The 26,368-nt window shown below is 38.7% G+C and overlaps 1 protein-coding gene across 2 annotated transcripts in view; it reads right to left on the bottom strand.

Annotated features, from left to right (window-relative positions):
- Positions 1 to 26,368, bottom strand: part of LOC150083302 (protein BCCIP homolog) — a 161,201-nt gene that overhangs the window by 38,461 nt on the left and 96,372 nt on the right. For both annotated transcript variants that reach the window (XM_090377162.1, XM_090377163.1), the window contains exon 6: positions 7,849 to 8,036. In XM_090377162.1, coding sequence (XP_090233288.1) covers positions 7,849 to 8,036 — 188 coding nt within the window. The remainder of the gene's footprint in view (positions 1 to 7,848; positions 8,037 to 26,368) is intronic.

The raw sequence follows: 26,368 nt of genomic DNA, 5'->3' as shown, positions 1-26,368 counted from the left end.
TCTTTTATTTTTTTTTGCTGCTGATGCTTTATAAGCTTGCTTTCTTGCATCATTTGCCACTACTGATACTAAATACTATTTCATCTCAACATCAGCTCAATGCTTATGGAATCCTACCTCTTGTTCCGACTGCATATGAAGTAAAAATTCTAATTCAGGAAGGAAGGTTGCAGAACAGATGTGTGGAGGTTTTCTGTCAACCAGCAGATAGTTCATTGTTGGAAAAAACTTCCATTTGGTGTCATAGAAGTGGGCACTTTGAATAAATTCAAGGAAAACTATATAAACTATTAGAGGGGTTGAGCAGGTGATATAGTTTTTTTTTTTTTTTTTTTTGTGATGCTGTATAAGTTTGCTTTTTTGCATTGCTTACTACTACTAATAGCAACATTCGTTAACAAAAACAAGAAATTCACAGAATTTTTTAAAAATCATAATTTTAATGTAGTTTTATTATTTTTGAAAAAAGAAAGATGGATAAAACCCTACAGTACCAACTATATACTCTACAGTATCAACTACAGTGAAACTTCTCCTAACGGACATCTCTCTACAACGGACATTTTCAAATTCCCAACTCTCCTCTATTGGTTTTAACGTGTTTTCAGCTTCTGTCTAGCGGACATTCTCTGTAAAGGACGCGGACAGGCAATCTGCACTGTTTCATTTAGATTAGCACTTAATTTGATCTCCCAATAACGGACAGCAGGCGAGCTCACGGCCCTTTTTCTAGGAACGTTTCTTCCACGTATTGCCTCAATCGTGTGTTTATTTTCTATTTCCGATTCTCTGAATTTTATTAAGGTTTACGTTGCAGTTCTAAACCCTTTTTCAAGAATTTTAAGGCACGTGTAAAACTTCTGATGAATTCGGTGTGTGTGTGTGGGGGGGGAATTTTGTCGGCCTTTCATCTTTTGAGTTTCAGTTTTCAGTTTTGTTCAGTGTTGTGTGAAGTGCACAATGTCTTCTCGTAAACATTTAACTTTAAAAGATAAAGTCGAACTCATTAATGCGTATGATCGGCAAAAAAACAGTGTTCACAATCTCACTGCAAAATTCAAAATTGGGAAGACGCAGGTAAGCGACATCCAAGAGGAAAAAAATGAACTGCTCAAACAATTTTGGCAACACGTAAATGATCAGGTTCAAAAATCATTCCCGAAAACTGTTGGACTTCAAATTTGTCGCACACGTGCTAAAAAAATTCCCATTAATGGGCCTATTATTAGGGAAAAGGCTTTGGAGGTTGCGAAATCTATGGGAGTAAATGAGTTCAAAGCTTCTGTGGGATGGCTAGACAAGTTCAAAACTCGGCATAAAATTTCTTGGAAAACCGTAAGTGGTGAAGGTAGATCTGTTGATACTGGGGTTGTAACAGAGTGGACCGTCAAATTAGAAGATTTATGTCGTGATTTTGAAGCTAAGGATATTTACAACTGTGACGAAACAGGGTTGTTTTTTAAAGCTCTTCCTGAAAAAACAATGAGTCTAAAAAACGAAAAGTGCCAGGGTGGAAAAATTTCTAAGGAATGCTTGACTGTACTATTGTGTACAAATATGCTGGGAGACTTTGAACAAACTCTTCTTATAGGAAAACCACAAAATCCTCGTTGTTTCAAGGGCATAAAGTTGAATCTTTTGAATGTTGACTGGAAGTCTAATAAAAAAAGTGTGGATGACATGAGATTTCATGAGCAAATGGATAAGTCACTTTAACCAAAACATGATTCGTCAAAACAGAAAAATTATTCTTTTCATGGATAATGCTGCATCTCACCCGCACATTGAATTGTCCAACATTCAAATTGTTTTTCTGCCACGAAACATATCTGCAGAGTGTCAGCCCTTGGATCAAGGGATAATAAAAAATTTTAAACTTCACTACAGAAAACGTGTTTTAAAACATCTCATTGCAAACATGAACGATGTAACATGTGCGAGTGGCCTTGCAAAGAAACTCGGCATCCTAGATGCGATTCAATGGATTTCCTCTTCAGTAAACGCAATTAGAAAACAAATTGTCGTGAACTGTTTTGTAAAGTCTGGCTTCTCAAATGCAAAAATTGAAGTTGTGAATAGCAATGTGGAGCACCAAGAAGAACAAGAACTTCAACATCTATTGATAATGTACAATACTTCCGCTACAAGTGACCCTGGCTTGTAGCGGAAGTATTGTACATAGACTCGAAGATATAGACTCGAACCTCACTACAGAAGATGGTGCTCTAGATATCAATGACATTATCATCGATATTTTTCAAGAAGTTCCTCACGAGGATGAAGAAATGGAAGGAGGTCATTCTGTCGAAGAACATATTAACGACGAACCACCGATGAAAATAGAAGAAGCGCTCATACAAATCAAACGTTTAAAAATATTTTTCGCCGCTGAAGAAGATACTGAAGGACTTTCGATGGTTTCTTCACTCCAAACAAATGTTGAAAACAAAATTATCAGCCGGAAGAAGGTGCAGAAGAAAATAAGTGATTACTGTATGTATTTTTCTTAAGATAAAGTCATAATATGTATAGCACAATTGTATGTATATTATTTACAAAAATATTGTGCAAAATCTGTATATAATTTAATTTTACATTAAACGTTTAATGATTTTTCTTTATCTCTTGTGTATGTAATTGTATATTATTTACAAAAATATTGTTCAAAATCTGTATATATTTTAATTTAATTTTACATTAAACGTTTAACGATTTTTCTTTCTTTCTTTCTTTTTTTTTTTTTCTCCTCCCTCAGACTTCTTGTTAGTGGACACTCCTCTGTAACGGACAGATTTTCGTTCCCCATGGCTGTCCGTTAAAGGGAAGTTTCACTGTATATAAATGGATATGGGTCCGAATTGAGTCAAAACACAGATTTCTTCATCATAAAACCAGAGTTGGCTGCTATGCACACAGCTGCCGATCAAAGATCTATTTATTGAAGGTGAAGCAGTCAAGAAATTTAAAAACACTAGTAGCAATGTGAAAACAAAAGAGCCAAGAATTAAAAGAATCAATCAATGCATTAAAAATATCAGTTTCAACTTCACCACAGCAGTCAATATTATCAAGTGGTGGCATGAAAAGAAAAGTCATACCAGAAGAATATATAGAACATTTAGAAACTCAAAAATATAATCCTGATTATTTAAAATACAATTTTATTTTATGATCTCTTAATAATCAAGAAAGACATATATGTGTAATCTGCTTGAACTATGTGTAATCTGCCAGTAACCCTTGAACTGGAAAAAATTGTATAAAGCCTGTAAAAGTGATTTGGAATTTTTACAGGATATAAAATGAGCCCCTTGAATTATTTGAAACAAAAGCAGTAACAGAACAATGGCAAAAATTACTTTTTTAAAATAACACACCCACTCGGCTAATAAAGTACTAAAAGCCAGCTCTCAAAGAGCTTTTTTAATTGGCAAATTCAAAGTTCACACAGTAGGAGAGAACCTTATACTGCCAGCTGTAATAAAAATTGTGAAACTGTATATGGAGATAAACTGCTTAGCCTTTGAGATCAATCCCTACTTCAAATGATATGATTAAAAAAAAAGGAAGAGATTGTTCTGGAAGACAATATTAAGTCTGACATTGATATCTTGCATCACACAAAGCACTACATTCAAAATTCAGTTCAACGAATCTATTGACGTTACAAATTAAACTGAATTAATGGTATTTGTGAGATACTAGTATAAGTTCCAAACATTCACAAAGATTTAGAATTCTGCAAGGCTGCTGTTGTTATTTGGTTTTAGGAGCATTAGCGACTAAGGCCATATTGCTCCGGGATATGTGGTGGTCATTCCCTGACCTTTCCACATCCTCCGTATTTGGTGGTGATGGGCTCGAACCCCGGTCTAATCAAGAAGCGTGTGCTACGCACTGCTGCTCCTTCCCACCTGGCTACGGAGGTGCCAATTCTGCAAGGCACAAAAGGTGATATTGTTGTACACGATATGAAGAGTAAGAGATACGAAGATTTACTTAACAAGTACAGGGCAACGTTGGCAAAAAGCTGCAAGTTGGGACATATGATAGTACAGTCGGTCCTCGTATAACACGTGTTTGCATTACACGAATCCGATCATACACGATTTATAAATAGGGGAACGTTATCTTATATAACACGAACCGAATTCGCTTATACACGATTCGCCTTTGTGTTTACAAGAAATGGCAGTCGAATGCGGAATCACCCCCAACTGAACGCAACACGATAGGAACGAAGAAGATTCTGAAAATGTATTTATGTGTTTTATATCAGTGAAGGGGAAACACATTTCACCATAATAACGTAAAAACCCACACAATTCCAGCTATCGATAATTTGCAATTGCAATTAGATCGAGTTTACGACCAGTTTATAACAGATTCCACTAGCAGAAACGCAACTGGAAATTGTTTTTATTGTTTTATGGTAGTAACCCCCAGAAATGTGCTTTAGTAAAATGTGAGGTGTTAATAGTGTATCTTGGCCTTTACGGTGTTGTTTATTCAGTTGCTACACGCACGCAGCTTTGTTTCTGTGTATCAAGCGTGCCTCCTCATTTTGTAATTGTGCTCTATTCCCTAAAAATTAGTAAAATACTTAAAAGGTGTGAAAAGGAAGCGTCCTGGCTAAGACACTGCAGATTCAGAGAGAAAAAAAAAGAAGCAATATCGATAAACAGAGGCGGACTGGGTCAAAAATTCTTAATCGGGAAAATTTGTAGTATCCTCATACTACGGTTTATAGCCAAAATCACACCGGCCTCCGGCCCACCGTGGTTTCCCCCGTAAGGCTTATGGCCAGTCCGCTTCTGTCGATAGAGAAAAAAAATATGAAATTGTGAAACGCTTTGAGCGAAATGAAAGACCGTTGATATTGCACGTGCTACAGACCTAAATGAGGCAACGCGGAGAATTACAAAGAATGTAGAGAAAATAAAAACAACTTTCATAGCGGGAACAACTCAAAGTGTAATTAAAATCCATTAGATTAAGACACAAAGAAATTGGAAGAGATGGAACGGCTGTCATCTGTTTGGATAGAAAATCAAACAAAAAGCAAGTTTGCTTACAATAGAAGCAAAAGCATTAGCAATATTTTATTACGTAATAGTCGTAATAAAATACGTAAACATTTTATTACGACTTACGTATTATAATTTATATTTACGTATTATAAAATACGTAAGTATTTTATTACGACTATTTTATTTAATATAATAAATTTTTTACAAATAAAATACGTATTTTATCTGTAAAAATACTTTTTTAGCATTAAAAATACTAAAAATACTTTATTATAATATAATATTATTTTTATTACGTATTTTAATCGTTATAAAATACGTAAGTATTTTAATCGTTATAAAATACGTAAGTATTTTATAAAGATTAAAATTACTCGATTATTTATTGTGTTTGGTAATGTTTTGGTTCCAAATGATCAAATCTTGGGTGGTTGGCGCCTAACCCCACTTTTCCCATAGGGCCTGTTGTTTATATTGCACGATTTTGCATTGCACGAGGGTTTCTAGGAACGCAACTATCGTGCTATACGAGGACAGACTGTATCTGCAAAACTGCCCAGACACAATAGGAAGGAGTATATGTTGAGAGACTTGTCAATCAATTAGGCCCTGGGTAGAATTTTGCAGTGCCTCAAGTCTAGAGTTAATCAACAAGTCTTGCATCATCAAATTATTCCTGTCAAGTCAGAGCACAATTGCAGGCACAATAACATTTTGACCTATTTCACAACATTTTTTTTTTTTAATATGACCTTATATTCTGCAACCAAATGCTCAGTTCTTTTTCATTTTGTCAGTATTCCTATATGGTCATTCCATCAGCACCGGGGGCTGATGGAATAACTGCAGAGTTGCTCAAGGATGGTGGAGTGACACTATGGAGAAGAATATATAATCTGATACTATTAATATGGTCTGAGGAAAAAATCCTGGATGAATGGATACTTGGAATCATACAGCTGATTCACAAGAAGGGTGATAAACTGCTTTGTTCTAACTACAGAGGTATTACATTGCTGAGCATTACTTACAAGGTCTTCTCAGATTTATTTATAATAGACTGGCAGCATATTCAAAGAAAATCATTAGAGAATATCAGTGTGGATTCAGATCCAATCGTTCAACAACTGACAAGATTTTCATCGAGGCAGATATAGGAAAAAGTATTTAACCTATATGATAAATGATCTCCTTCTCTTGGGCATATCCACAAAGATTGTTAGGCTCATAAAAGCAACCCTGGCTGGCTCTGAGGCAGTAGTGAGAATTGACAATGAGTTGGCGACTCCCTTTGACATTAACACCACTGTTAGACAAGGCGATGCACTCTCTACCGGCGCCTCCGTAGCCAAGTGGGCAGGAACAGCAGTGCGTAGCACACACTTCTTGATTAGACCGGGGTTCGAGCCCGTGCTCACCAAATACGGAGGATGCGGAAAGGTGTCAGGGAATGACCACCGCATATCCCTGGAGCAATATGGCCTTAGTTGCTAATGCTCCTAAAAACCAAAATAACATAACAACACTCTCTACTGTGTTATTTAACTGGTTTTAGAGGCAGTTGTCAAAAAATTAGAAGTGACTGGACAAATAAGCACAATGACAGCGCAGGTCTGTGTATATGCTGATGATGTTGCTATTATCAGTAGGACTAACACTAAGGAGCACTGGAGGAAACAGTGGCCAGGATGGATAAAAAAAAAAAAAAAAGGAAAAAAAGTAAACTGCAGGATGGAAGTCTCCTCAACAATTCATGCTGAGGGGAATGGACCATAATCTGCCACACTGGTCCAGTGCGGGTTAGCAGATCGACCATATTTAGCAGTCAGGGGCTTGAACCCCGGTCTACTCAAAGAGCGTGTGCTACTGCACTCCCACTCTTGACCACTCAGCTACAGAGGCCATTAGTGAAGCACAAAATTAGGACTTAGGATAAATAAAGCGAGGACAAAATATATAGAATTCCGGAGAATGGCAGATAACATGGAAAATTTAAGAACTAGCAGCTTCTCGTTTCAGCATGTTCAAAATTTCACCTATCTAGGTTCGCAGATAAACCAATCCAACTCTATTACTAATGAAATTAAGTCCCAAATCCTGAGTGGAAACAGATGTTTCTATGCACAAGAAAAACTAATGAAGTTCAGAGTATTGAACAGACATTTAAAATTAAGAATATACAAAAGCCTCATTAGACCAGTTGTGACATACTGGTTGTGAAGCTTGTACATTAATGAGTTAAGATGAGCAGTTGTTGAGAGTTTGAACATAGAGTTTTACGGAAGGTTTATGGGCCCGTAAAGATGTTGATGGATCTTGGAGGATCAGAATAAATCAACTTGACCATCTTATTCAGGGTTTCTCCTTATTCACATTTGTGAAAATGCCAGAGACTTGCCTGGTTAGGACATGTTATGGGATGGATGACAGCAGAACAACTAAGAGTATAATGAAATGGAAACCTGGTAGGAGGACAAAAGGAAGACCGCAGAAAAGATAGATGGATGGATGACATAGAAGAGGACTTAAAGATCATGAGAATAAGAAGGTGGAGAGGTATGACTTCTGGGAGCGCTAACTGGTGCAACATTGTTGAGAAGGCTAAGGCCCACCCTGGGTTATAATGCCAGAAGATTCCTATATGGATAAAAACAGTCCCTTTAGCTCCTCTAAGAACTAATAGCTGATTAGTAATACCATCAATTTTTATATCTATGTAGAGTGCGTAATTAAATGTTTCTCCTTATTCAAATACATCAAACATAGAAAAAAAAAAAAAAAAAAAATTAAAGTAATATAACCTTTAAAAGAAATTTACCTTAAGCTTTCATACAGAGGCAATGAGATCTGTGGTGGAAGGTTCATCACACGTTCACAAATAATAAGTCCAATATTATTTTCTGAATCATTGAGAATGGAAGAAAACTTTTTTTGTGTATCCTGTAAGCAGCAATTTGTACTCCAAGTAAGCAACAATGAATGGACCTGTTTCAGACACTCTGTATCCTAGATCAAAAAATTTAAGCTGTTTTAATAATATATATTTCAAAAAGTTTCATGGTTCTTAGTGATAGTGTAATAACAGAATTATTCATAGACTAAATACTCTCAAAAGCATAAAAACACACCTGTGAAGTATGTGCAAAGTAGAAACAGCCATAAAAGTGTTGGAGCACTATTTATATCATCACCAGCAGCAGCGTCCTCTATACATTCTGATGTTGAGCTTACAGTTTCCAACATGTCTGATAATACAGTTGCTGAAATCCATTTGAACCTTCCAAACTCAACTGTGGATAAAACGTGAAAAGATAGGGGAACTAGGTAGATACAACATTCAAGAAGTGAGCTAGATATCAACAAGACCTATAAAGAGGTAAATGCTGAAGAGGTTATTTACATCACCCTGGTAGTCATTTTTACAAATGAGGGAAGAGGTTTCACATCAACAGCAGTAACCATGAGTGCATTCACTTTGCAAGAAATTTACTTTAAGCTTTCATAAAGAGGTAATAAGATTTGTGTGAGAACTCATCACATGCTACAAAAAAATAGGCCCACTGCTTTGAATCACTGGAAGATTTTTTTTTTTTTTTTTTTTTTTTGTATCCTGTAAATTGAGATCTGTATTTCAAGTAATGCAGCTTCCACAGATAACTATGTATTCATGATTTTCATCATACAGCTACAGCTCACAAATGCAACATAATGCCACTGAATACTGAACATTTTGTGAGGTACAATAAGCCATACTACACACTGTTTAGTCCAGGATGCACATGAGTTGGGGGAGATACTGGGATGAATGGTTAAAAAGCAGGATAAGTTTTCAAGATATGTAGGCACCATAGTTGGCAGCTACTTCTCATAGTTTGGGATGAGGTTTTTGGTCATAATGCTCAGAACTTTCATGGTCAAGTCCAACACTGGCAATCTGACATAAATGGATCAACCCATGTCTCTGCATACCAATTCTCTTAGTCACAATGGCAGGCTTATAAAAACCTTGCTGTGAGCATGAAACTACAAAAATTGGTCTAGATGGCACTAAATGCTGATCTAAATCATCTGGATCATACTTGAAGCAAGCTGAAATACCAGTTCATAGCATGACATGCATGGCATGACCGAAATGCCCTCAATTCTACTATGCAACTGAAAGCTATTTTGAAGGAGGAATGGAATTAATCATTAGCTGCCTACTACTATAAATTTGGTTGAAGTTATTCTAATACTATAAATTCAGGTAAAAATTATTCCTAGCAGGATAATGGCTGTTGTTAAGATCAGAAGTGGATCACAGTTTTGCAAAGTTTGGTTTGATTGACTGAGTTATTTTAATGGCCCAATGGCAGCTTAGTCCAAAATGCACAAAATCAAAATAAGAACAGTAATAAATATGTTGGTAACCTATAAACAGGCTACTGTGAAGAAGACTTAAGGAGGTAAATATAATGTACTAAGATAAACAAAGTACTAAGGTAAATAAAAAGACAAAAAATTATAAATTTAAATCTGTGTGCATGGAGTGCAGAAAGTTAAAAACATCAGACATGCTCTCTGTCATCTGAAATCTAGCTGACTGTAAATGGTTCAGCCAGATTATTAAAAAACATAAAATCCATCCTATTCTAAATGCAGGACATTCGATAAAAACATGACAAATGATTAAAATAGTTTTGAACATAGGTGGTTCTTCTGCCTGCTGCAAAAAGTGTGGCAGATGACTGTGACCTATGCAGAGCTGAGCAAGAACAACTTCAACTTCCTCTCTTCAGACCCAACACAGACTGGACTGTCATTTCTTAATTACAGGCTTAATCTGGTTTCGTTTATTTGTGGCCTGTCCATGGCAAGAATCTTGCCATTGGGAATAAAATTTAGTGCATGTTATTTACCTATAGTCTGTATAGGGGACCAACAAGTGATGGTCATCCAGGGAGAAATGGCTGATTTGGTCAGCAGCCTATAAACCTATGAGTCCGTGGACCCACTATGCATGGTGCCCACTACCCAGAACTACGATCCCTAGTGCACATGGTCCAATGTTTTACTGATGAGGTCTAAAGGCAGCTCTTAGGAGACCATGTGCACCCTACCATGTTGCATTTTTTCTCAGAGAGAAATGGGATCCTCTAAGACAATAACAGTCCACATCATTGGACCCACATTGTGCACGAGTGGTTCGAGGAACACAGTGAAGATACCACCCATTTTGATTGGCTTCCAAATTCGACTGACCTCAATCCAATTGAACATCTTTTTACACAATTTTAAAACTGAATACAATCTTACTAAATTACCTATTTTAGTAAGATTGTATTCAATTTTAAATTAGGAATTATGTTTAATTCACTTTGGTGAATAAGGCCTTGAATGGGTTGAGTAAGCTGAATGCTGATGGGATTCTTCCTCTTGCTCAGACTAAGAACCTGAGGGGGCACAGTTTCAAATTGAGGAAAGATAGTTGTAGAGTAGATGTGCAAAAATTTGTCTTTAGCCAGCAGGTAATTGATTGGTGGAACAGACTCCCACCTTTCGTTGTGGAAGCCGATAGCCTAAATAAATTTAAAGCTGAGGAACGAATGGAGCCTTTTTTTTTTTGGATGATGCGGCATAAGCTTGCTTTCTTGCATCATATGCCTCTACTAACACTAATGCTACTGGTAGAGCACTGGGAGATACAGATATGGGAGTGGCAGCTGATTGATCCTTCTGTGGTGTTTTTGTGAGCTTAACAGGTAGCATGAAATGAGAGTGAAGGACAGTTTCGGTGGGATAGTCATTTCTGTTTGAGTTCCAATGGAACATCTCCCTGCTACCTTCTAAGCATACATAGGTTGTTTGTATTTAAAGATTTCACCGCTTTTCTTGCCTCCTGATATATGTTCAGCTGTGCCATTTCTTTTTCTTCTTTCCACCTCTGGCATGCTTGTGAGTATGCAGAGTGCTCTCATTGGCAGCTAACACAGGTAGATTTTGTAGCCCACATCAAGGGGGCAGTGTGGTGTAAAGGAGTACATTTCATTTTCTGCATTTTTTCACCCTTTGCCTCTAATCTTATAGAAATGGAAAGTTCACAGACAGCAATGTGCAGAATGCTAAATCAAAGTTCATTATGCTCATATAAATGCATAAATAAATGAATATGTTTTGAGAGTCCTCTCTGTATGTGTTGTGGAGGGTAGAGAAGGAGCAGAGCTCCTCACTTTACTGTGCAAAACAAGGAGGGGAACAATTTCATACAAAGTAACACATGCACTTTGGCTTGTACTGGCTTAAAGTAAGATGGTGTTGTTTCTAACACAAGAGTAGCACATGAATGATTCTTGAAGGTGACATGCTTTTGGCATTCCACCATCTATTACTAAAGCCAGAAGTCTATGTGAAGGCTATCTTCAGTGATTGTCCATTGTTTTTTCACTATTCTAGCAGATCCCCATTAATTTTTAGTAAAGATGTTCAAACTACATCTCAAAAACCTCTATATAAACAGAAACCACTCAGAAGCCTATAGAAACCAGGTCTTGGAGATGCTGTTGGGAAAAAGATATGACTGGTACAAAGTTGGCATTTTAGCAATCTTGTTTACAAGAATCCACTAACTTCAGAGGCCCCGGATTCTTGTAAGCAACTGGCTCCTAAAGATATGCACTACTTTATCAATGACAGGACACCTTTGTCTCGATTTCTAAACTAAGGAAATAATGATCTGACTTAGAATGCTTCTATGTAAAGTCTGTTTTTATTTATTCATTTTTATGATGGTCTCAAAAACACAAAGGTAGCATTGTCTGGTAGCACACATGGTTGGATCCATGTCAATTTGTTGAAGGACAATTTATTGTACGAAAATTTGTCATATAACAATTTGACAAAACAATTCACTTTGTGTTAATTTGGGTATGACAATATAGTGTATGAGACAATTTGGTACATGACAGTAATGAATGTGACAATTTAGTGGAAGACAATTTGGAATATGCATCAATTCACAGAGTATGATGATTTGGTAAACTATATGAGAATTCAGCATGTGACAAAGGAAGGCCAAATACGTAAACTTAACATGCCCTACTGTTATTTTTAACGTAAATTCTACTTTTTTTTTTATGGCTACTTGACGTCTTTCCAGGGAAAACGAAAAAAAAAAAGTGTTTTTTGTTTTTATTGAAAAGGAGTGCAAGGGCAGACAATTGGAGTTGTTGGGATGAAAGGTGAAGGCAAAGAAGGTGGATGATAGCAAGACTTCCACCAAAAAAATTGAAGTTAAAAGGATGAAGGAGCATCCCTGTAGAGACTACCCACCCTCAACAGGGGAGGAACTGTTAAAGACAGCATATAGTGCTTTAGGGTGATAGTGTCCACCAGGAAAAAGTTTGGGATGGAGAGGCAATATGGTGATGGGGTAATAAAATCACAAGGTCAGAGTGCCCTATATGGGGGTTCACCATCAGGCAATGTTGACTTCCTCGAAGGAAGTCAACATAGCATGAGCAATGTCAGGGAGGTTTTCTGGGTAGATTGTCCCCACTGTAATCGAGTCCATGGAGGGGGAGTACCTGTTCGTCCACAAAAAGACAACGTGCAATTTTTTATTTATTTATTTATATATATATATACAGTAAACCCTCATTAAACCAGCCTAATAGGGGCTGAAAGGTGTCAGTTTTAATGAAAGTCCGGATTATATGAAATACACTTTGTAAGGTGGGTAAAACTTATTTAAACAACATAATGTATGTATATAGTCAAAAATATGTGGTAATTTTTTTTTTTTTTATGAAAACCTCAAACACAAGAGGTATTAGAACCTTTAGTACTTAGTGTCCATGCTTGGGTTGGAGATTGAGAAGACGAAAGAAGATATTTGTTGACATTAGACTTAAATTTTTGTAGACTGAAATTTTCAGGAAATATGTATAAAGGAAGGTTGTTCCAGAAAACGGCAGTTGAATGAATAAACAAGGAAGATGAAACGTTGGTTCTGTGAGTTTGAAGTTGGACAGTAAATGGATGTTGGCTGGTGGCGGCAGGTTTTTGGATTGCTTTGAAAGAGAGAGCTAGAATTATAGAGTCAATTCAGAAGAACAGTGCACATGAAAGTATCTGTAAAAAAGGGACCGTCTCAAGGACCGTCTGGGAGACAGTCCCGGCGTCTCAAGGACCGTCTGGGAGAACATTCACGAGCGATACGGATCGCAGAGCTCAATAAATCCGCCATTGCCGAGCACTATTGGGAAAAACAACACCAGATCTCCCCCGACAACGCTGTCATCCTTGACCGGGCGCATAGATTCTGGGACCGCAAGTGGCTGGAAAGTCTGTGGATTGGATCCTCTGGTAACAATAGTATAAACAGAGACAGGGGAGTTAGGCTTCACCCCCTTTTTGAGGCGGTGGTTTTGACAAGAGACAAACGTTTTAATTTTCCACATGTCCAGTCCACTTCCGGTTCCGGTACAAGTGAAAGGAATGCTGAGTATGCGCCTGGTCATCCACGTGTGCCGTGAACCTGGTATTTAAGGATGTGTCATTTAAGTCTCACTATTACTGAGGAAGGAGGAAGATACCTCCGAAAGCTCTAGTGTTTTTTATCGTCTTTTTATCGCTTTTATATTTATATTTTAATGCATTTTAACTTATTTACTTATTTTACTTTTGTTATAGTTTAGTTTTTTTGTAAATGATTAAAAGTTTTTTGTAAATATTATTTTACAGTCTTTTCTATCATTTTATTTTATTTTATTTCATTATTCAACCGGTCATAAACGGTTGGTGTGTGTGTTTAAAATTGGTGGTATGAATAATCCCAACCTCAGAGGCCTTATTGCAGATATGTGGGAACAATATTCCAAGGTAGGGTGATTTGCGATTTGAAAAGAGTGAAGAGCTGTTTGGAAGACAAATAACGCCAAGAGCGAAAGAGAAAACCAAGTTTTTTAGATGCAGAGGAACCAATATTTGTAATATGCTTGTGCAAAGAGAGATTAGAAGTCAGGATAATCCCCAAAAGAGATATATCATTTTGGCTAGAAATCAGAGTGTCACCAAATCATAGGAGCAGAAGAATCCTTTTTGTCAGATATAAGACAAGACTGAGTTTTAGAAGGATTGAAATCAACTAAGTTGTCTTTGCCCCGATGGAGAATTACCTGGAGATCGGCATTTAACGAATTGATAGCGGATAATAGAGTTTGAAGTTGATTGAGCAGAGCAAGGTTTCTCAAAATGGAAAGTGGAATGCAATGTGCTATCATCGGCAAAACCATGGATAGGATTTCCAGTCAATGGAAGAAGGTCATTAATATACAAGAGGAAAAGAGTGGGGGAAAGAACTGAACCTTGGGAGACACCAGCATTAGTGGAGAAGTTAGAAGACAGAGAGCCATCTACCATCACCCTCAGTGAGTAATCAGAAAGAAAACTGGATAACCAAATTACAAAAACAGTTGGCAAACCATAAGATGGAAGCGTGTTTAGAAGACCTTCATGCCAAACACGATCGAAAGCCTTTGAGATGTCAAGAGCAACTGCTTGTGTTTCACAGAACTTTTCCATGGAATTTGCCAATAAATGGGTAACATAAGCCAGAATATCACCAGGACACGGACGGAATCCATACTGGTGATCGTTGATCAGACGGAAGGTTTCTAGGTAGTCTAAGAGTTAGCAATTAGTTCATTTCTCCATTACTTTAGAAAGAGTAGAAGTAATTGCAATTGGACGATAATTGGATGGGAGAGGATTTGTCACCCTTTTCAGGAACTGGCTGGATATGAGAATTTCCAAGCAGAAGGAAAAACACCTTTGGAATAAGAAAGTGAAAAAAGGTGGCAAAGAAGAGGAGTAAGTTCAGGAGCACAGGTTTTGAGAACAAGTGGACAAATATCATCAGGAGACCTGGAACTTTCTTAGAATCAAGATTCGTCAAAATCCTTCTGACATCCTTTTGACGGAAGACCACAAGAGGCATTGAATGGAGTGTGTTGGGAATGGTGGGAGATGTTTTACCAAGATCATTAATACATGAGCTCAAAGAAAAATGGGATGCTAGCAGGTCAGCTTTATCCTTGGCTGAAGTGACAACAGAACCATCTTGCTTTGACAAAGGTGGGAGCAGAGATGAGCAAAAGTTGCGGCCAATAGCTTTGGCAAGAGACCAGAATGTTCGGCTACCATTAGGACAAAGAGCAAGTTTTCTACTCTTAGCCTGATCAAAATCTAGTTTGGACTGATTAATGACTGCTTTACAATTGTTGTGAGCTTTGGTGTATGCAGAAAATGGAACTGAAGAGTTGGAAACAAGCCAATTACAATATGCAACGTTCTTCTCTTGAACACCCTTAGCACATTTAATGGAAAACCAAGGTTTAGATAAAGGACTAGATTTTCAAGTGGAGTGTAGAATAAAAGATACCCATTCCTACAAGAATAATTTCACTGACATGATCTGAGAAAATGTTGACATCAGAAGTTTTGAAACAGTAATCCGACCAAGGAAAAGAAGAAAAGAAATCTCGCAGGTCATCCCATTTTCATTCTTGTAATGTCAAACAATATGAGGTTGGGAATAGCCATGAGATAAAGGCTCCATTGGAGAAGAGACAATCGCCAAGTTGTGATCTGAGGTACCTAAAGGACCACTCGCTTCAACCTTGTACAGTCGGTCCTCGTATAACACGTGTTTATATTACACGAATTCCATCATACACGATTTATAAATAGGGGAACGATATCTTATATAACCCGAACCGAATTCGCTTATGCACGATTCGCCTTTGTGCTTACAAGAAATGGCAGTAGAATGCAGAATCACACCAACTGAACGAAGAGAAGATTCTGAAAATGTATTTATGTGTTTTATATCAGTGAAGGGGAAACACATTTCACCATAATAACGTAAAAACCCACACAATTCCAGCTATCGATAATTTGCAATTGCAATTAGATCGAGTTTACGACCAGTTTATAACAGATTCCACTAGCAGAAACGCAACTGGAAATTGTTTTTATTGTTTTATGGTAGTAACCCCTAAATGTGCTTTAGTAAAATGTGAGGTGTTAATAGTGTATCTCGGCCTTTACAGTGTTGTTTATTCAGTTGCTACACGCACGCAGCTTTGTTTATGTGTATCAAGCGTGCTTCCTCGTTTTGTAATTGCGCTTTATTCCCTAAAAATTAGTAAAATACTTAAAAGGTGTGAAAAGGAAGCGTCCTGGTGAATACACTGCAGATTCAGAGAGAAAAAAAAAAAAAGCAATACCGATAAACAGGGGCGGACTGGGTCAAAAATTCTTACCCGGGAAAATTTATAGTGGCCTCATACTACGGTTTATGGCCAAAATCACACCGGCCTCCAGCCCACCGGGTTTCCCCGGTAAGGCTTATGGCCAGTCCGCTACTGTCGATAGCGAAAAAAATATGAAACTGTGAAACGCTTTGAGCGAAATGAAAGACCATGTGATATTGCACGTGATACAGACCTAAATGAGGCAATGCCGAGAATTACAAAGAATGCAGAGAAAATAAAAACAACTTTCATAGCAGGAACAACTCAAAGTGTAATTAAAATCCATTAGATTAAGACAAAGAATTGGAAGAGATGCAACGGCTGTCAACTGTTTGAATAGAAAATCAAACAAAAAACAAGTTTGCTTACGATAGAAGCAAAAGCATTAGCAATATTTTATTACGTAATAGTCGTTATAAAATACATAAGTATTTTATAACAACTATTTTATTTAATATAAAATTTTTACGAATAAAATACGTATTTTATTCGTAAAAATAAATACTTTTTTAGTATTAAAAATACTTTATTATAATATAATAAATAATTATAATATTATTTATTATATTATAATAAAAATAAAAAATATAATTATTTTTATTACGTATTTTAACCGTTATAAAATACGTAAGTATTTTATAACGATTAAAATTTCCCGATTATTTATTGTGTTTGGTAATGTTTGGTTCCAAATGTGTGTTCAATCTTGGGTGGTCGGCACCTAACCCTACTTTTCGCATAGGGCCTGTTGTTTATATTGCACGATTTTGCATTGCATGAGCGTTTCTAGGAACGCAACTATCGTGCTATACGAGGACTGACTGTACTTGAAAGAAGCATTGTTTGTGAGAAAAAGATCAAGCATGTTGGTTGTATAACCATACAAGTGGACATGTAGGTAAATGAACAATCTGTGCAAGGTCATTAGAAATTGCAATAGCCTCAGCATCTCGACCAGCTAGGTCGGTGTGACTAGAAAATGGAAGCCAGCTGAGTTGTGAACCTTAAAATCACCAAGAAAAATTATCTTACTTTTAGGAAAGTTGGACTGGAGAAAGTCAAGTTGCAAAGAGAGAAAGTTGATTTTTTTTTTTGATTTGGTAGTTGTTGGCGCATCGGCTGCTGTGGCCATATTGCACCTCCCAAGGTTTTTGCAGTACTTTGATCCAAGCCCGAGGCGGGAATCGAACCCGCGACCTTTGGGTTGCCGGGCAGGTACTTTACCCACTCGGCTAGCCCGGTCGGCGCAAAGAGAGAAAGTCGAAGAGCTCCAAGTGATTAGTGGAGTTGGGAGAACAGTCGAGACAACAGATGAATTTGACACAATGAAGTAGAGAGATTTTAAGCCAGAGAAGATCGAAAAGAGGAGATTCCAAATTACCAAGTCTTTGACAGGGAATATCGGGACGGACATATTCACAAGTACCATCTTTGAGGCTAAAGGAATCATACAACGAATAATATGGGCAACTGAGATGAGCAGTAGTTGAATTAAAAAGTACATGGGATTTGGAAGACTGCAAGTGGAAATGGACGCCGTTGAGATTAGAATTGAGATCACATATATTTGTGAAATGAACTAGGAAATATTTGGGAGGTTTAGATCTTTTCGCAGATAAGCTTACTCTATTAGTTTTACAATTCATGGTGTATTCAATAGTAAGAAAAAGTGCTGTATGAAGTAATGAAATTTTTGGATATGGCGTACATGTGGTAAGAATATACCCAGATCCTTGACCTAATGTGGCCTCGACAATGCCCCCCCCCCATATACACTACTCAGACTCCCTCCAGTCACTATCTGCCAGAGTAGAGGTAGCAAGATTATACACCAGCTGATCCGGAAGTCTCCTAAAAAGTTACCAATAGGTTCGGTCTGGTGTACTAACTAGCGGCCGGCCTACGAACACCGTTTTAGAGCTGTACCCTCGAAATGTAAGGAAGATTGGATCTAACCATGATGTTCATCATAACTTCAAAAGTCATCAGTCATACTGCATGATGGAAGAGATGGGGAAGGGTTGATCAGAACTTAGCTCTGGAGACAAACATGGGTTCAACCACGTCAAGCCTCCAATAAGCAAAGTGGTGGTATTGCACCAGTTGATGAGAGTCATCTAGCACCTAGTATTGCCTGGTAACACAGAAGGGTTGCATTCTTCCATGTGGTGTGGGTGCCACACATTGACCACTGCTTACGTTGGTTCATACCTGGTTGGTCACACAGTGTGCTTATATATGTATGTGTGCAAATATATGTACAAATACAAAATTTGCAAATATATGTATGTATGTACATACTGCATTTACATTAAAAATACATAATGTGCATAATCACTTAGAACAAGATTGCACTGGTTCATCTTCACTTACATCACTTGCCACATTCACTGGTTTGAAAAAATTACTCATCTTTTTTTGTGATTGGTTGCAGTTTATTTTCTTTACTACCAATTCACGTGGGTGTCATAAGTGTTCATAATAAGCAGATAAGTTTTCATTTGTTGATTGTTCAACGTACTGAATTACAAAGTTCAAGTGGTCTTACACTTTGCTTACCTTAATTTTTGGCTGAGAGTTGTTCCTCACTTCATCTTCTTCTTTGTATGAACTTTCTGCTGCTCCCATTACACTACCTGCGATCTCCTCTTCGGTCACGATGTGGTAGCCAGGATCATCATCTTCTTCCATCCATGACTCTATCTCCTCTAAGGACAGCCTTTTCCCCTCCTCGTTGTAGAGTCTCATGAAAGTTCTGTTTTACAACCATCTGTTTCTGAATTAGCCTCTTCATCTAAGAGGTTTTTTTCCATGAATTCGCCAAGTTTTTGAATTGATTTCTTTTGCAGCATCAGCAAAGTTGTAAATCATAGATCTTACTTTGTACGACTTTAAATTTTTCAATGTCTGTTGTCCTCTTCTGTCTTCTTCACCAACTAGTGGCTCCTTGACTTCTAGGACTTCACTCAAAAACGTCTTTCTGTAGAGCTGCTTTGCCGTATAGATCACCCCTTGGTCCATAGGCTGGAAAACAGATGTCGTGTTTGGTGGCAGGAACATGCACTTAATCTTCTTATCTCGACTGACGAGTTTGTCAACGTCAGGGTGGGTTGGTGCATTATGTAGCAAAACTAAGGCCTTTACTTTGTCTTCTGGGATTTTCAAATCTTTGATTTGATGTCTTCTGATTTCAGGCACAGCTTTCTTGTGGAACCAATCCATTGTTATTTCCGTGGTAAACCATGCATAGCAGGAATTGTAGTAGTGTACCGGTAGATCATCCATTATTACAATGTTTTTTAGGGCACGTGGTTTTTTGCTTTTCCCAATGATGACAGTTTTTAACATATGGCTTCCGTCGGCATTTGCACACAGCAATGCTGAAACACATTCCTTGCTTATTTTTCTTCTAGGTGTGGTTTTATAAGTCTTTGACACTTGTGTGTTTTCAGGCAGAGCTCTCCAAAACAGTCCCGTCTCAAAGTTGTACACCTGGTTCAATTGATAATCCTCCTTTTGAATAAAATCATTCAGTTGTTTCCTGAAAGGCTCAACAGCTTCAAAATCAGCACTAAGAATTTCCCCACACATTTTCTTGTTTGAAATGTTATGCCATCTTCTAAATCTAAAAAGCCAACCTGAGCTCACTTTAAATTGTTCAGTTCCTAACTGTTTAGCCAGTCTCTCCGCCGCTGCTTGAATTTCTATTCCTCGCACAGCAAAACCGGACGAATGAAGTTGGGAAAACCATTTGTTCACAGCATCATCTAGTGCTTTATCAGTAGGCATCCACATTCATTTAACTTTACTTTTTTCTTTCTCCAAGTTAAACTTGAGAACAAAATTACGAATTTCACTTTTTTTCTTTTTAATATCAGACACGGTTTGTTTTCCGATACCGTACTCAAGACAGATGCTGGAAACTGAAGCTCCTTTTTCAAGTTTTTCTGTCACCGATAGTTTATCGTGAAGAGAAAGCGTTTTATGCTTACACTTCTGTCCTACACTAAGCTTACCGGAAACCAGGTTGTTTGTGCAGCGTGAGTCATCATGGCCCAATAACCTCGGACACAATACATACGACCTTTGAGCCGATCATCGTTTGATTTTTACACTTTTAAATTTTTTTTAGGGCTGTCCAGATTAAGCAACGTACGGATTACCGGGGTCCGCATCAATGAGGGTTTACTGTATGTATGTATGTATGTATATATATATATATATTCAGGCGAAAGAACAAGGACAGTAACATCTAACGGATTACCGGGGTCCGCATCAATGAGGGTTTACTGTATGTATGTATGTATGTATGTATATATATATATATATATTCAGGCGAAAGAACAAGGACAGTAACATCTAACATTCACTATCACAACATTCATTTTCACTCGTGGCAGCCCTCTCACAGGGTAAACACTTTTTTTTTTTTTTTTTTTTTGGAGGCTAAGGTTACAAGACCCAACCATATATGGGGGGGGGGACTTTGGTAGGGGTGAGGGTGATACACAGGGTACACACTTTTTTTTTTGGAGGCTAAGGTTAAAAGACCCAGCCATATATGGGGTAGTTTTGGTAGCGGTGAGGCCCTTCCCCTGCTTTAGCAAAATCCCATCTGCCACAAGTGTGTGCTGCTCAACAGCATCACAGCCAGCTTGCAAGGTGTGCCAGCAGAAACCACTAAGTAGCACAGATTGAACTGAGGAGGGGAATGGGGAAACCCCTCATTTTGAATCAGGGTTTAGTCAAGCAGAGATGGGTTATCTTACAATTTAGTTTTAATGAGCGGCCTCCAGTCCCTCATCTCAGTCTTGGTGAGAGACCCATCCAGTATAACTATAGGTTATAACCTGATTTTGATTTCAGGTCAGCTGTTTGCCCTCACAGTGATGACTTCATCTGCAAAGGCATCTGAAAGGTTTAGATCCATATTTAGGAATTCATCTAAGACTATGATACAAAAGAATCGACCAGTTCAAAGCCTTGTGGGCAGCCTTTTTTCAATGTCTTTAGTACGTCTATTTTCAAGGTAGCTACATATGATGTTATAGAGGTTCACTGGCATGTTGGCCTGGAGTAGCCTTCTGAGAATGCTGGGCTACCACAGGGTATCAAAGCACTAGCAAAGTGAGCAGTGATGGCTAGCATATATTTTTTCCTCTATGTTATTAGTTGCATTAAGCAGGTACAGCATAGCATTCTCTGTTGAATAGCCAGGTTTAATCCAAATTATCAGAATACAGAGCTCTTTGTTGGTAGTCATCTATTAGCTGTCAAAGTATAAGTCTCTCCAAGATTTTACCAAGCACTGGTAGCAGAGCTATTGGTTGGTAAAATCTGGGCTCAGTGGGTGGCTTCTGGGGATTTTTGAGAATGAGCCGTAGAAATGGCTGTTTCCAAGGGTGGGGTTCACACCTTGGGCAAGGCAGTGGTTACAAAGTTGGAGTAGGTGGTCTGGGAAGGCTACGGGAAAATTTCTTCACAACCTCCACTTCCAACAAATCAAAGTCATGGCCATTTGTTATTTTAGGTTCAGTCTAAGGCTGCCTTTAGTTCATATTGGGGAAAGGGTGGCTCAATATCAGCAGTTTGATAGGTATTATTGCTACTGCAAATTTCTAGCTGTTCAGGTAATAGAGCTTGATGTTCACTGGAGAATAGTATGTTATGAAAGTTGATCACAATGTCCTCCCAGGTGTGGGTAAGGGTGCCCTCCGTGGGGCTGGTGTTTACTATTTTGCCTGGGGGAGGGGGAGAGCTTGCTGGTGACTATCAGATATATAACTCCCCAAGGTCGGCATTCGCATCTATTTTCAAGTCCAATCAGCTGTTGTCAGGATTCCCTCTGCCTGCACCTTATGAGGATAGTGTAATTGTTTCTGAGGGTGCTGTAGGTTTCCCTTAGAACAAATTACCTCATTTTCAGTTCAGGTAGCTTTTGCCCTTTGAAAATTCTTCCTGACCCAGTTTACCCTCTCCAGAGAGATTCCAGTCCTGGGGACCACCAGGGAACTGCATTAATTCTGGGATTCTTTTTACCTCATAGAGGAATTGCATGCATTTATTAAGACTTGAATAATTTTTTCACAGTGAGCTGCAAGTGTTTGCTGGTTAAGGAGATCTCATTATATATTGCCAACTTCAGTTTTGTGAATTTGCTGGAAGGTATCCCATTCAGCTTTTCTGGTGTTATATCAATGGGGAGGGGCCTCCAATTCACAGAAGGTTATTGCTCTGTGATCAGAAGTGGTGCAAACTTTTTGGACATGCCAGTTAGTTATTTTATGAGCTATACAGCACATTAGCATTAGCAGAGGCATTTGATGCAAGAAAGCAAGCTTATGCAGCATCAGCCAAAAAAAAAAAAATAAAAAAATAAACCACTTCCACTTCACCCCTCTGTTCGTTCAAAATACCTGTCCAGCTGAGCCTTAAACTTATTTAGGCTATCAACCTCCACCACAAGGGATGGAAGTCTGTTCCACCAACCAACCACCCGCTGGCTAAAGGCAAATTTCTGCACGTCTATCCTACATCTGTCTTTCCTCAATTTGAATTTATGCCCTCTCAGGTGATTTTTCTGAGCTAGAGGAAGAATCCCATCAGCATCGAGCATGCTTAAACCATTCAAGGCTTTATACACCTCTATCAGATCACCTCGCTGGTGCCTAGTCTCCAGACACTGTAATTTGCAAAACTTAAGCCTTTCTTCGTAAGAGCACCCCTTTGTTCCATTCACTAATCTTGTTGCCCTTCTCTGTACTCGTTCCAGCAGCTCTACATCCTTCTTGAAATGAGGCCTCCAGACCTGTATACAGTACTCTAGGTGTGGCCTGACCATCGCCTTATACAATGGAATAATCACCTCCTTATCCCTGCTGGAAAAATTCCTGTATATCATTGACAATACTCCATGAGCTACTCTTGCAGCCCGTCTGCACTGCTCAGAGAACTTCATATCTGCCTGCACAACCACCCCCAAGTCCCTTTCATTCTCTACCACTGTCAGTGTTGTACCACAGAGTTGATACGTTGCTCTGGGGTTGCTGTTTCCCATGTGTAGTACTTTACATTTGTCAATGTTAAACTTCATTTGCCACCTCTCAGCCCATCTGCTCAACCTTTCCAGATCCTGTTGCAGCAGCATAGTGTCAGTAGTGTCCTTGACAACCCTGCCAACCTTTGTATCGTCTGCAAACTTGGACATTAAGCCCGATATACCATCATCAATATCATTTATAAATACAGAAAACAATAATGGACCCAACACTGAGCCCTGAGGGACTCCACTAATAACATCAGTCCACGATGAGCAGTGTCCATTGATTACCACTCTGTCTTCTCCCCCTCAACCACCCCTTTATCCATAACAGCAATTTGCCTCCAATGTCACACTGCTCCAATTTGTGTAGCAGTCTTCCATGTGCAACAGTATCAAAAGCCTTTCTAAGATCCAAGTATATAATATCAAAGTTATTCCCTGCATCCAGTTCTTTTGTGACTGCATCATAGTATCCAATCAAGTTGGTCAGGCAAGACTTCCCCTTAACAAAACCATGCTGTGTCTGAGCTATAACTGAAGTCTTGTCTAAATGATCCTGCAGTGCTTCTTTAACCAGTGCCTCCATTAATTTTCCTGGAACAGAAGTTAAACTCACAGGTCTATAATTACTTGTGTCAGCCTTTGATCCTCCTTTGTGAATTGGGGTCACATTTGCACATTTCCAGTCTATGGGTACCTCCCCTGAGTCCAAGGAAGCTCTCATAATTATGGCTAAGGGTTTGCTTACTTCCTTTGCTGCCTCCTTTAATATAACTGGATAGACCCCATCTACCCCGGGTGCCTTTCTTGTGTTTATCTTCAACAGTTTCTCCTCCACTTTACTCCCAGTTATTTCAAGATTCTGTAGCTCACTGCTAGAGTTGAATACACCTCTGGCATTCCCCTCGCTGAATAACTCCTCATGTGTGAATGTCGATGCAAAATATTCATTTAGTTTGTTAGCTACCTGAGCAGGATCATCAACACTTGACCCATCAATATCAAGTGGACCAATCTGATTCATCCCCTTCCTTCTAGAGTTTACATAAGTAAAGAACTCTTTGCTGTTTTTCTTTGCATCCCTTGCCAAGGATTTCTCGTAATCTGCCTTCGCCTGCCTAACCTCCTTTGTAACTTGGTTGCATATCAACTTGTATCTATCATAGGCTTCTGTGTCATGTGTTAATTTGTATGTATCCCATGCATTTTTCTTCTCTGCCATATGCCTCATTAGTTCATCTGACATCCATTTTGGCCTAAACCTTGAACAATATTTCTTAGTTGGTATGTAAAGCCTAGTAGCTTCCAAGATAAGTTCTTTGAATGCTTCCCATTTTGAATTTGCTGTTGGTAACATCATCAGTTGGTCCCACTGTATAGAATTTAAATACTGTCTCAGTCCATCGTAGTCGCCTTTACGGAAGCAATAACCCTTCCCTTTACCCCTAATGGTAGTTACCTCTTTGAGTAAATCCCACTTCAGCACACTGTGATCACTGCCACCTAGTGGTTCATTTATCTGCAGATTCTTAATGCATGAAGAATCACTGCTGATAATCAAATCAAGAGTATTACTCCCTCTAGTTGCCTCCCGAACATGCTGATGTAGAAAACAATCATCCAATAAATCCACAAAAGCCCTGCTAGTGTGTGAGTAACCAGCCCCCAAAATCCAGTCAATATCTGGGAAATTAAAATCTCCTATTATAAGACACTCTGATTTACTGGCCCACTCTATTTCCCTGTACAGTTCCTTATTATACTCATCAGAGTCATTAGGCCTATAGCACACTCCTACTCTCAATTTTGATCTCCCAATGTTTATGTCACACCAAACTGACTCCACACTGCACTGTCCAGCGATGTCGACTGGCTTCACTTCCTTGGTTTTTATGTGTTTCTTAACTAATAGCATAACACCTCCCCCCTTCCTATCCTGTCTGTCCTTTCTGTAGACGTACTCCCCAAATTGCAGTTCCGCATCCCTTATATCTGTGTGACACCACGTCTCTGATATCCCAACAATATCTGCCTTCGATGTTTTGAGCAATACCTCAAATTCATCAAATTTATTTACTAAACTCCTAGCATTGGTGTACACGCAAGTATACCTGCACCTGTTTCTATTCTTAGTTACCCTAACACAACCCATGTGTTTACTTGTACCGCAATGGCTCCCAGCAGTCTCTGAAATACCATGCATCTTGTTTTTCAGGCTTCTGCTCATTCTAATAGAAGCAGTGCAAGAATCTCTTTCACCTCTGCCAGTGGCTACTGTCAATCTATTGGTCTTTGTCTCCCCCCCCCCAAGCTAGCAGTTTTCCGACCCACCTAACACTGCCTCGATAGCATCAGCAAATATTCTTGCACCCTTTCTATTTAAGTGTATCCCATCCCTGTAGAAGCAATCTCTCCTGTTAACAAGTACAGTCCAGGCTGAAAAAAATTCTACCCCTTGAGCCTTGCACAATCTTTCCAGGGCCGAATTGATCGACAAGGCTCTCATCATATACTCCCTCCTATCGTGTCTGGGCAGAATTGCAGACACTTTCAAATTCAACCCTAATTCTCGGCTTTTGTTCAACAGTGACCTGTACTTGTTAAGTAATTCTGCCGGTCTCCTACTCTTAATATTATTAGTGCCAACGTGTACAACTATATCACCTTTTGTGCCCTTAAAAGATGATATTCGCTCTACAACGTCATCAACCTTTGCTCCTGGCAGACATACCCTGGTCCTGTTCCACCTATCTTTTTTACAAAGCATGTTCCCCGTTTCCCTGACAATAGAGTCACCAACAACTACTAGTTCCTTCGGGACCAGCGCATTCTGCCTTGGGGGTTGTCTCTGTGTCACGCGATGCCCAAGTGCAAGCTCTGGCGTTGATGTGGGCAGCTGAGAGCTTGATGGGCCCCTCAATTTAGTTTCTTCGAGGGCATCCACCCTGTCCTTCAAGCTCTCATATAGGCCCATAAGAACGCCGAGTTGTTGCCTGATATCG

This window comes from Mastigoproctus giganteus, chromosome 7 (genome assembly GCF_048544385.1).
Source record: "Mastigoproctus giganteus isolate SK-2022 chromosome 7, ASM4854438v1, whole genome shotgun sequence".
Taxonomy (NCBI): domain Eukaryota; kingdom Metazoa; phylum Arthropoda; class Arachnida; order Uropygi; family Thelyphonidae; genus Mastigoproctus; species Mastigoproctus giganteus.
The sequence above is the reverse complement of the archived record's forward strand: the minus strand, read 5'-3'. Positions and strand labels throughout refer to the sequence as shown.